Below are 12,786 nucleotides of genomic sequence, written 5' to 3'. Positions count from 1 at the left end.
TTGTTTTTCCCCATACTTGACTATAAGGGGGGACACATGAAGTTGCTGTACTGGGGCCATGAATTTCTCTAGGCAGCCATGTATGTATGTATGTGTGTGTATATATATATATATATCACTCCCAACGGGCACACCTGGGCTTCACTACATTTTAACCGGCACTCTGATAGAAAAAGGTTGCCAACCCCTGTCCTATAGGGTGCACTGAGGAGGCATTCCAAGGAGGAAGGAGCCCTAGCAAGACCCTGGGCAAACCCAGCAAAAGACAACGCCAAATCAGCCTCAGTGTGGGACACCCCAATTGCGGACCACACTGGCTGAGATGGTGGCATGTGTAGAACAGTAAAATAACGAGAAGGGTCACCTAGCTCTGGGTAATTCATTACCTGAGTGAGTTTGGCAATGGATGAAGTCAGAGACTTAAACCAGTGATGGCTAACCTGAGACACTCCAGGTGTTGTGAAACTACAAGGCCCAGCATGCTTTGCCAGTAGATAACTGTCACAAGTTAGCCATCACTGACTTAAACCAAGCCAGTTCTTCGACAGTCACAGTTTAATAGAAAAATGCCACTAATTATAGCTAAGTAACATTGCTTAGTTTTATTTACATAAGCATAATAAAAAGTGAGTTGTGATATGCTTGCTAAATTAATTGGGCAATTGATAATAATAATTGACTTATTGGAGTTAAAATAACATTTATACATCTATTGCCTATTACAATGATAACTTTGAACATTTTTTACTTCATTGATTGGCTTATGGTAGAATTTTAGTAAAGAAACATGGGCTCCACGAGACACTACAAACATGGGGATATAAAGGCAACCCTGGAGCTGGGCATTTAGAAGTTTACTTAGTCACAGGAAAAGCTCCTTACCCCTATACTTCACACACTGAAGGAAACACCAGTTTAAAACTAACAATGGCCAAAGAATAGGGTAAAGAAAATACAAATTCTCACCACTCCACAAGAGCAATAGAAGCAATGTAACTGAACCAGCAAGCGTAAAGGGTAGGTGAGCAGTGTTACCCATTTTGTTAAAACTGGTTTATCTGTCGGTGTTGGGGGGGGCATGATGGCATGCCACTGAAGCTTGTGGCATGCCATCATGCCACAAGCAGCAGTGTTGCCTTTCCCATGGCTGCAACTGTCCCTCGTAATGGATAGGGCAAAAAAAAAAAAAAATGTAATCTGCAAATGTTGAGGGCAAGCATTATCAGATATTTGTGGCTACAGTCTTGATGTACAACTGTAGTTAAAAATAAATAATTATGACAGCACAAATTTTAATTACTTTTAACATAAGGTGTGATGTATTTAGTGAGCAAAGAAAAGTTTTTTCACCTAGAATCATTAATAGGCTTAACTTACTTTACATACCATAATATGCCTTAATGCCACTTATACACCCCATTAAAACATTACCTGACTCTTCTTTGTTGGAATAGTAGTGTTTCTGCCTATTAATTTAGTAAAGACTCCACCCAGTGTTTCAATTCCAAGCGACAAAGGAGTGACATCCAACAGAAGAACATCTGTAACATCACCAGCTAACACTCCACCTTGAATTGCAGCTCCAATAGCAACAGCCTCATCAGGATTAACGGCTTTGCTTGGAGCACGGCCAAACAAGTCTTGAACGGTTTGCTGAACCTGCATAATTGAAATCATATGCAAATTTAAGATTTCATGCAACATAAATGTTCATCTAACAGGAAGGGGAAAAAAAAACAAAAACTTAGTCTGCAAGGGATGTCTATCTAATCTAGATCTAGGCAAACACACACACACACACACACACACACACACACACACACACACACACACACACACACACACACACACACACACACACACACACACACACACACACTCCTATTTAATGTATATCTCTAATTACCCAATATATACACCACATGGCAAAAAGTATATTGGCAACTCTTCTGTGACAGGATGGACTACCTATGCCACCCTGTCTGTTGTTGCCGAGAACCAGCTGGGCTTACTTTGCCACCGTTCCCTTTTGTTATCCCAAAATCGCCCTTTTGCAACAGTAGGAGGGGCTTTCAAAGGCTGCCACCACTGGACTCCTATAACGGCATCCAGAACCGGATTTCTTCTGGGTAACTGAGGCTGCTTCTGTATCTCATTGCTGGTGTACCGGGGCTGGTACTCCTGACCTCTTACTATGGATCACGGAAGATGTGGATGGATCCCCCCTGGCCTATCACACTGACCAGGCTGATGTTTCCAAGCAGGTCTTTAAAGCAAGATATTTATTTGCTCACACTGGTTAGTAGTACCAGTGATCAGGTCAAATGTTGAAATCAGAAGAACACATTACAAGCTCAAACAGCTCATCTTTTATACAATTCTGACACAGGCTATTTTTAGCATCAGGATGTTCTCTACAAACATGGATTTCCATGCATTGGGAAGCTAGCCATATTTACACTTATATGTGAAATTCTAGAAACTCTTTCGATGTCCTGCATCTGGTTTTCAGATGCAGAGAATCCAGGAGCCAGTCTTGATTAAAAGTTCCTGCCTTCAATGTTGGACCTTCACACATCAAAAGATCTAATTAGCACAGGGCCTTTCTTCAGACTGTTCGGAATATATATTCACACAGAACAAAAAAAAACAAAAATAAGCCAGTTTCCAACATCACAATACACAAAAGGCTTTGTAAACACAGGCTCATTGTATCAGATATATACATCAAAAATAAGGTATTTCCTTTAACAAGGGTAAACAGAAAAAAACAACTTTTCTACCCTGGTCTCAGAGATAACAATTTTCTATCTCACAATATCAAAATTAAGTGCATTGGCAATTATATAAAGAAGCGGCCTGCGCTATTTCCTTTAAATAAATTTATACCAAAAGTTATTTATCAGTGATCCAGTCACTCCTTCTAATCATGGTGTTTGACAATTTTAGGCACTCATTGCCAGCAGGTGCATGAAAGCATATAGACATGCAATCTCCAAATTTAACCAATAGCAGTAGAATGGGTCACATTGAAGAGCCCAGTGGTTTTCAACGTGGCATTGTCACAGGGATCCAACTTTCCTGTGCGGTTATTGTGAAGGTGAAACATGTAGGAGATACAGCAGCTTAGCAACGAAGCGGTAAGCACATACAAATAGATTGTCCTCATTTGCAACATTTACTACCAATGTCTAAAATGCCTCTGGAAGCAGAAAGAGCAGTTTATCTGAAACTTCATGAATTGGATTTCCATGGTTGAGCAGCCGCACACAAGCTTTAGATCAACATGAGCAACGCCAAACATCAAACTGGAGAGGTGCAAAGGACACTTCCATTGGATTCTGTAGCAGTGGGAAAAGAATTCTCTAGAGACATATAATACCCACCATCTGGCAGTCTGACTGATGAATCTGGGATTGGAGGATGTCAGAAATGCTTCCTACACGAATGCATGTTGCTAAAGTTTTTTGGAGAAGAAATTGTCTGGGCTGTTTCTTACGGTGTGACTGGGGTTGCTTAATTCTATTGAATGGAAATCTTAATGCAACAGCAAACAATGACATTCTACAATATTGTGCGCTTCCAACTTTGTGGCAATAGTTTGGGAAAGGACCTTTCATCACAACAGTGCTCAAAGCATGGTCCATCAAAACATTGGTTTACAAAGTTTGGTGTGAAAGAACTTTGGCATAAATTTGAACGCCGACTGCGAGTCAGGTAAGTCTGCCCAACAACAGTGCCAGGATGTGTTAAAGATCATGGCTGAATGGATGCGAATTCCAGCACCAATGTTCCAAAATGTAGTGAAAATCCTTCCCAGAAGAGTGGAGTCTATCAGCAAAGGCGGACAAACTCCATATTAATGCCTATTTTGACCCATTGAGACATGGGTTCCACAAGACCTCAAAAGGTGTCCTGTGGTATCTGGTACAAAGACGTTAGCAGCAGATCCTTTAAGTTGCAAGGTGGGCCTCCATAGTTCAGACTTTCCTTCCCCAGCACATCCCATGGACGCTCGATCAGATTGAGGTCTGAGGAATATGAAGGCCAAGTGAACACCCTGAAGTCTTTGCTATCTTCCTCAAACCATTTTTTAACAATTGTTACAGTGTGGCAAGACACGTTCTGCTGTCGAAAGAGGTCACTGCCATCAGAGAATACCGTTGTCATGACTTGGTCTGCAACAAAGTTTGGGTAGATGGTACGTGTAAAAGCAACATCCACATGAATGCCAGGACCCAAGGTTTCCCAGCAGAACATTGACCAAACCATCACACTGCCTCCGCCCTAGATGCAAGGGAAGACAGTGTAATTGTGCCACTGTATAAATCGTTGGTAAGACCTCCTCTTGAATATGCAGTACAGTCCTGGGCACCACTCTATAAAAAAGATAATTTGGGGGGCGGGGCCAGGTAGCCATCTAAGACGGTCGCATTTGCCTGGAGCTCCGTGCCAAAAGCATAAAAATACCAATTACTGGCGACCCACACCCAAATAAAATTATCCTGAAGCGCTCTACTTTCCCCCTGAGAGTTACTGCTGGCATATCCAACAGCCTGGAGCCCTCCCCACAGCCCTGGCAGTTTGAGAAGCGCTGCTATCTTAAAAATCTGACAGCTGCAATCGGACGACCGTGAGGCGGGTGTCTCGCTACTTACTTACATTGCCCAGACGATTGGGACCTTTTTCCTGGGTGTTCTTGTTGTCCCTGAGGATTGGGGAAACTTGGTGCTGCGGGACCGGAAGTCCTTGGACGCCATCGCGCCCTTCTCTTCCGGCGAGTGGACTCTCGTGGTGCCTGCTGGAACATGTTGTGAAGTGGAGAGGGGTGGAGTCACACTTCACTACACAGCGGAGGTAGGAGAAAACATCCCTCCGATAATAACAGGCTCCCCGGCAGCAATCTCTATTGCTCAGAGAGGCAGTTGGTTTATTCATTCAACCATACTGCCGCTGAAGACATTCCTGAAGGCTAGTGAAGCACATAGTATATAGTGGCTGTTAAAGCCTCGTTGAGACTGCTTCCATCCACATCCAGATGCAGAACGGGGGAGTGACTCAGGTCACAGAATTAGAGGCAATCTGACTGCAGAGCACCACAACAGATATCAGCACATTAAAAGCTCCCAATAGGGCAGAGAGAAGTGTCAGTCATTACAGCGATGCCTGCATGTTTGAGGCTGCGATGAGAGATTCTAACTCACACTAACAAGTAACTAATGGAAGTTAGTTTATCTTAAAAAAGTCTGCTGTTTCTGTCTCTACGTTACCTTGGCAGCATGCCAACAGCACCTAAATAATCACTGCGGCCATCTAGTGTGCAATACACCACAATACAATTTGTGCCTATTGAATCTATGCACAATCCCAAAGGGAAAAAAAAAAAAAAAAAACACAGCTGCTGGAACTACATGTGTTTAAAAAATTAAAGGGGGTAACCTGGATATCGCTTTGGGCAAACAAGATACTATAAAATACTGTATTAAAACTGGGATAAAGTTAACCCATTGCATCCCAACGTCAGGAGCCCTTATTAAGATCTGAGCCTGTCTGACATCTACATAGACCCTTGAAATCTATCTCGCCTATCTATTCTGACTCGCAACCTAATTGAACGGCTGATATCTGGTGCTGCCTGTGGACTCATTGCATTTGGATTCGCTGGGTTCCTTCCTTGCTCCAGACCCTCCAGCGGTGCTACTGGGACTTGTGATTCGCAATTGGCTGTATGGTCGCGCCACAGCTTAAAAATTCTACTCCATTGCATCGGACCTTATTCACACTATTGCCTCTTGCTATCTTGAGTAGTGGACTGTCGCTATCTTAGATCCTTGGACACTCATCCTGCTCAGATGACTGACTGAAAACCAAATATAAGGACCTCCGGAGGGTGGTACACCTGGATGACCGCATTTTAACAAATCTCTTCAAGCAACTCATTTCCATCGACGGCTTCAATCTTGAAAGAAACGGAATACACTCCATTTGAGAGTTGGAGTGGACACACGATTCGTTTTAACTGAAAAGCTGAGTGCAGAAGAATTCCTCCTATCCTTTTCTCCCCGGAGTCCGGCCACACAAGTGGGCCTACAAAGCAGAGACAAACACTGAAGCGTTCCTGCAGTTGGATACGTATAACCATATATGTTATGTTGTTCAATACCTTATATTCCTTAGTAGTTTTGAATTCGTAATATAAGTGTACAAATTGATAATTCGAAATAGATTCTTTTAAACTTTGATATCATTTTGACGCTGTTGGGATAGATAATTAAGATTAGAAAATAACTTTGGTATCTATTTTCTAACATTTTTTCTCTTTAGTATGTGATCAATTCAATGTAAGAGAAGAGAGTTCACAATATAACTACAGTCACGTGTTGTTGAAATCCTTATATATTAATTCTTAACAGACCTTTGGATTGGTGTCTTGCATTAATACCTGGTTGGCTAGGATATGGAGAAGTATTGTAGTAAAAATACATCCAAACGTGCAAATAGTAAGCCAGACCAGGTTAAGGCGGGCAGAAACAAACCTGGAGTGGGTAGGGGTGCTTCCTCTCCTTCCTCGCCCCTCTCTGCGGGGGAGATGGAGGAGGGGGACCAAACTCCTCTTACTAGACCTGCAACTACTACAAGTTCAGATACGGCCCAAACCATTCTAGATATCCTCCTTCCCATCATAGACAAAAAGTTTGGAGCTATTCAGGACACTTTTGATGCAGCTGTCGCCAAAATAGCAGAAAATACAACCAGAATAAATACGCTGGAACAACGTACCAGCGACGTGGAGGATAACGTTCTATCCTTACAAAATGGGGCTGAACAAGATTTGCGTAAATGGTCACAAATGCAGGAAAAAATGGATGACCTGGAAAACCGTAGCCGAAGGAATAATCTCAGGTTTATTGGTATCCCAGAGTCTGTAAAAGGACGTGATTTATTCTCATATCTTAGACAGGACCTAATAGTTGCCCTAAATTTGCACGATGAAATAGACAACTTACATATAGAAAGAGCTCACCGTCTAGGCCCAATCAAAGAGGGAAATTCTGCTAGACCACGACCTGTCTTAGCTAGATTCTTAGACTTTACTGACAAGGAAAAAATTTTGATAGCATTTAGGCGAAAAAAGCAATTGGAGATTGAGGGCAATAGAATACTGATATTTCAGGATTATTCGGCTATGTTGTCACAAAAAAGGAAGGAATTTGCGCCGGTTTGCAAGTTCCTGGCTGGCAACAATAAAAGCTTTGCCCTCATTTACCCAGCTAAGCTTAGAGTGGTGGAGAATGGTCGAACACTAATCTTTGAAAATCCGGAGACAGCTAAAAAACACTTTCAGGTGTTGACTTCACATTCAGGGTCACCAACTAGTGCTAGCTCACTCCCTAGGGCACCAACTTGAAAGGTATGATGCTCTGCAGTCAATCAAAAAAATGTAAAATGGCTACTAATATACATGATGACTATATAATATCTGTTTATTATTGATTCGTGAATTCTCAATATATGAATATAAGTATAGACTTAGTTATGTTACAAATGTTACAAATGTTTATGGTTGTAGATTCTGTGATCTCTGGCATTATCTCCAGAGATCATACACAGAATTTGGTTAGGAAAATGATTAGAAAAGGTTTGAGGTACAAAAAATGTAATGCATTATGTAATTTGCTTTTAACTTTCACAATTTTTTTAAACACACAATGTCCCACCCTGCAGGTATGGGATAGGGGAACTTATTACTTAGGTCAGACTTCCTTTTTGATGGTTTTGGAGGAGTTTTTTTATAATCTCCTTCTACACACCTTTGGTCTAATTGATCTCCCCTGTGTGGGGATAGGTTAAAGATGCAATCTGCACAGTCAGGTTCTCAGTGGTCTGACACTCCACAGACCCTTAACTTGTCGTCCTGGAATGTGGGTGGTCTAAACTCTCCCATTAAACGCAGAAAAGTCCTTACCCACCTTAAGCGAGCTCATATTGACATAGCATTTTTGCAGGAGACACATTGGAGGAAGTCTGATAGTTCGGCTTTGCGAGCTGGGTGGATTGGAGATTGCATCTCAGCCTCATATAAAACAAAAACCAGAGGAGTAGCCATAATAATCGCTAGGCATCTTCAATACACAGTTTTAGATACTCTCATAGATCCCGAGGGCAGATATTTATTAATTCATTTACAAATTAACGATGAGAAATTTACTCTTCTGAACATTTATGCCCCTAATGGATCACAACGTGATTTCTACCACTCTCTGATTCAGCTTATTTTACAACGTGATACCCCTAATCTCGTGATTGCAGGTGACTTCAATTCTGTCATTGATCCAAAACACGATAGGTCAAATGCACCTTCCACAACTAACCCAAGGGATTCTGAGGGTTTCTTTGGTTTGGTGTCCAGGTGTGGCATGGTTGATCCGTGGCGCCTTTTAAACCCAACAGACAGATCATACTCTTTCCATTCTGGTGTACACAGATCCTTTTCACGAATAGATTATATTTTAGTCACTGACACTTTAATGCCATGGGTTCGTAAAGCAGACATTGCTGATATAGTTATCTCAGATCATGCCATGGTTTCTCTTACTATTCAAAATCCAAGCTTGAGAAGGAGACCTAGACATTGGAGATTTCCGTCTTATCTATATAACTCAGATCACTTTCAACAATTTTTAAGACACAGATGGGCGGAGTATTTAGATGATAACATTGACCAATGGGATGATAAAATTCTTTTTTGGGATGCCTCAAAAGCGGTAATGCGGGGCCATATAATTGCATATGTGTCTAGACATCGCAGAAAGATGAGAGAGGTCTATGACAACTTACACAAACTATCGACCGAGGCTTATACTAGATATACTTCCGATCAATCTGATATGACATGGACGGCTTATTGTGAGGCGAGGCAAATCCTAGAAAGCTTTTTGACGGCTCAAGCAAAGCAACAAATTGAGTTTTCAAAAAATAAATTTTTCAGATGGGGAAATAAAGCCGGCAAATTGCTTGCAAACATAACCAAACCCCAGAAACGCAAAAGTCACATAGTTGCCCTTAAAGTCCCCAATTCTTCTAAGCTTCTTACTAAATCGGAAGAGATATTGGAAGCCTTTCAAATTTATTATTCAGCTTTATATAAAGGCTCTGCGCCAAATCCTCAGCTAATGTCCAAACTTTTGACAGAGGCCAAGTTACCTTCACTAACACCAGACCAGAGGGAATCTCTGGCGCAGGACATTACATCCCGAGATGTAGAATTGGCAATTAAGCACTTGAAACTCAATAAAACACCAGGCCCAGATGGCCTTACGGCAGAATATTATAAAATCTTAGAGGGAGACTTGGCCCATGTCCTAGCAGACTTGTTCTCAAAAATTCATAGAGAGCGCCCAACCTACCCTTCATTTAATTTGGCCCATACAGTTCTTATCCCTAAACCAGGTAAGGACCCTACATTGGAGGGGTCTTATCGTCCTATTACTCTTTTGAACACAGATTACAAACTTCTAGCAAAAATCATGGCAGACCGCTTACAAAATATTCTTCCTGGGCTGTTAACACCCCACCAGTTGGGATTTGTGGCAGGACGACATTCGGTTAAGGGTATTAGAACTGCTATCTCAGCAATTGTGGCCTCAAATTTGGGAACCACCTCTAACATGCTCCTTAGTTTGGATGCCCAAAAGGCTTTTGACTCTGTCGCATGGCCATTTTTGAATGAAATCCTTTCATATAGGCGTTTCGACACGGATTTTAGGGCTGTGATTACTTTTCTTTACACCTCCCCTAAGACATCCTTATTGGTCAATGGAATCACAGGTTCTCCCCTGGAAATGTCTAGAGGGACCAGACAAGGTTGTCCACTCTCCCCACTTCTATTTAATTTAGTACTGGATCCCATGCTTAGGGTCTTGCAAAACTGGAGACAATTGGAGGGGATTAAAATTGGGGATCAGGAAATCAAAATTACAGCTTTTGCGGACGACGTAATGATATATATATCTAATCCAGAAACCTCACTTAAACCTCTGATGAATAGAGTGGTTGAGTTTGGATCTGTCTCAGGCTTCTCTGTCAACTTTGAGAAGTCCACCGCTATGTACCTAGGTAAAGATGTCATAACCCCAGCCTGGGCAAGGGATATTCCTATTACTTGGGCAGGATCGACCATGTCATACCTGGGCATCCGACTACCAAAAAATATCCACTCTTTATATGACCTCAACATCTCTAAAGCGATAAGTGCGGTGGAACATGAGATGAATAACTGGAAACACTTACGCCTCTCTTATGGAGGTAGGATAAATATAATTAAAATGATCATATTTCCTAAATTGTTGTATCCTCTACAAGTCTTACCACTACTATTGACAAGATCAGATGCAATTAGATTGGATGCAGACTTTAGACGTTTCATTTGGAACTCCAAAAAACCGCGTATTGGGCTGATCAAGTTACAGCAGTCCAAAGATAAAGGGGGGCTGAATCTGCCAAATATCACCAGATATAATCAAGCGGCTCAATTACGGCACCTTAGAGACTGGTTGCATAAGACAGACATCTATACTAACACTACACTGGACCAGAGTTTTATACCTAATCTTAACTTATTGGCCTTTATCCACTTACATGAACAAGAATTACCAACTCAGACTATACATAATCCACTCTTATATACCACACGCAAACTCTGGCACAAACTCTGTCATATAAATCACTTAAGTCCCTATACTTCGGTGCATCTCCCCCTGTTAAAGAACCCGAATTTTCAGAATGGCTCAGCCTCCTTCCCATTTACTGATTGGGCAAAGTTGGGAATTACTAAAATAAGACAATTAATCAATATAAACACACGTAAACCAATGACTTATGCCCAAATTAGCTCAACTTATCCGCAGCTGGCTCCCTACCATCTAGCTGTATTCCAATGCCAACATTACATTAGTACAGTTTTGCGGAAAATTCCTCCCTCGGATTGGGATAACCCCTTGGATGTTATGCTTTCAAAGCCTCCCTTAACTCATCAGGCCATATCGCAACACTACTCCTTGATACGGGATCAATTTGATTATAATCACTCTAAAACTGGTCTTTCATTATGGCAGGAACGGTTCCCTCATCTGACTCCAGAAGTTCTCCTTAAAGCACTTGCCAACTCCATTAAAATTTTACCGGCCATGACCTATACAGAAATGTTTCTTAACATTTTTCATAGAGCGTATCTATCTCCATCTCGTAGGTTTCAGATAGGACTATCGGAATCTCATTGTTGTCCGAAATGTGGATCTCCAAGAGCGGATCTGACACATTGCTTCTGGGAATGTCCCCCAATTAAAAGATTCTGGACTCAGATTTGGAGGTTCTCTAATACACATTTGGTGAACTATGCACCCCTATCTCCGGAATGGGCGATATTTGGAATACTTCCAAGTAGCTGCAAAGTTAGCAGGGGATGCAAAATTTTATTATTAGCAATTTCAGCTGCGGCTAGAAAAAGCATACTGCAGGTCTGGGCCCAGAATTCTCCTCCTGTGTTCTCTCTTTTTAGAGAAAAACTCTATCATATATTTAGAATGGATTGGATAGAGACTTCCTTGCAAAAAGAGTCTAGAGTAAAACAATTTTTTAACACATGGGAGAGTTTTATAGACCTTTTACCTCACGCTATACGAACACAACTCTGGAATAGTTTCCACAACACTCAATGGTATGAGTTGAGAATGGTCTCTGCAGACCCCCCAATCAATATATCTATATCTAATGACAGTTAAGTCCTGTGGAAAGGGGGATTTTTGGAATGGAATGACATGTAATTGTGATTGCACATTGGAATGTTAAAAAAAAAAAAAAAAAAAATTGTGAATACATACTTGTACTTTATAATGCATTTAATTGTACTTGACATATTTTCTTTTTACCTCAATAAAAAATTTTTGAAGAAAAAAAAAAAAAAAGATAATTTGGAACTGGAAAGGGTTCAGAGAAGGGTGACAAAATTGATAAAGAGTATGGAGTCATTAAGTTATGAGGAAAGGTTTGCCAGTTTAGGCATGTTTACTTTAGAAAAGAGGTGTCTAAAAGGAGATATGATTACTATGTACAAATACATTAAGGGTCAATACAGAGAACTTTCATGGGAACTTTTTACCCCAAGGACTATACACAGGACACGCGGTCACCTCCTAGGTTAGAGGAAAGGAAATTTCACAATCAGCAAAGAAAGGGGTTCATAACAGTAAAGGCAGTCAAGATATGGTAAGATATGATTAAGAAAGGGTTAGACAAATATTTTTTTTTTAAATCAGGTAAAATTTAATTGCATTTTTTCCTTTTCTTTACATTTAAACATCAAACAAGCATAACATAACATTAGGCTTAATCCCCAACTATAACCCACACAGTGTTACAGGTATTACAAGGTATTCACACACATTAGGATCATAAAAGAAAAAACTTTGACATTCAGATTTTCAAGCCAATGTATGCACATCTTCCACAATTTCAAGATGCAATGAAATAATAATAATACAGTTTTGATAGTACAGATTATAATCGTTGACCTAAATAACTCAATAATAGGCGGCTGGATGTCTGCCCCGAGCATTACATTAGGAGAGCTCTACCTCCCTCAACCCTTCCGTAACATGTGGGGATATCCTCCACCTGTACCATATTCTTTCATATTTATTCACAAGGTTCCTGCTGGTGTACATGAACCTTTCATGGCCGACTATCGTTAATAAGGTCAATCCAGCTACTCAAGGTTGGACCTTCAGG

General features: G+C 41.0%; 1 protein-coding gene across 1 annotated transcript in view; it reads right to left on the bottom strand.

The window, feature by feature from the left end:
• The window catches only part of HSPA9 (heat shock protein family A (Hsp70) member 9), a 206,252-nt gene that overhangs the window by 58,505 nt on the left and 134,961 nt on the right, over positions 1-12,786 (bottom strand). The window contains exon 11 of the mRNA XM_075209728.1: positions 1,432-1,659. Coding sequence (XP_075065829.1) covers positions 1,432-1,659 — 228 coding nt within the window. The remainder of the gene's footprint in view (positions 1-1,431; positions 1,660-12,786) is intronic.

This window comes from Mixophyes fleayi, chromosome 4 (assembly GCF_038048845.1).
Source record: "Mixophyes fleayi isolate aMixFle1 chromosome 4, aMixFle1.hap1, whole genome shotgun sequence".
Classification (NCBI taxonomy): Eukaryota; Metazoa; Chordata; class Amphibia; order Anura; family Limnodynastidae; genus Mixophyes; species Mixophyes fleayi.
The sequence above is the reverse complement of the archived record's forward strand: the minus strand, read 5'-3'. Positions and strand labels throughout refer to the sequence as shown.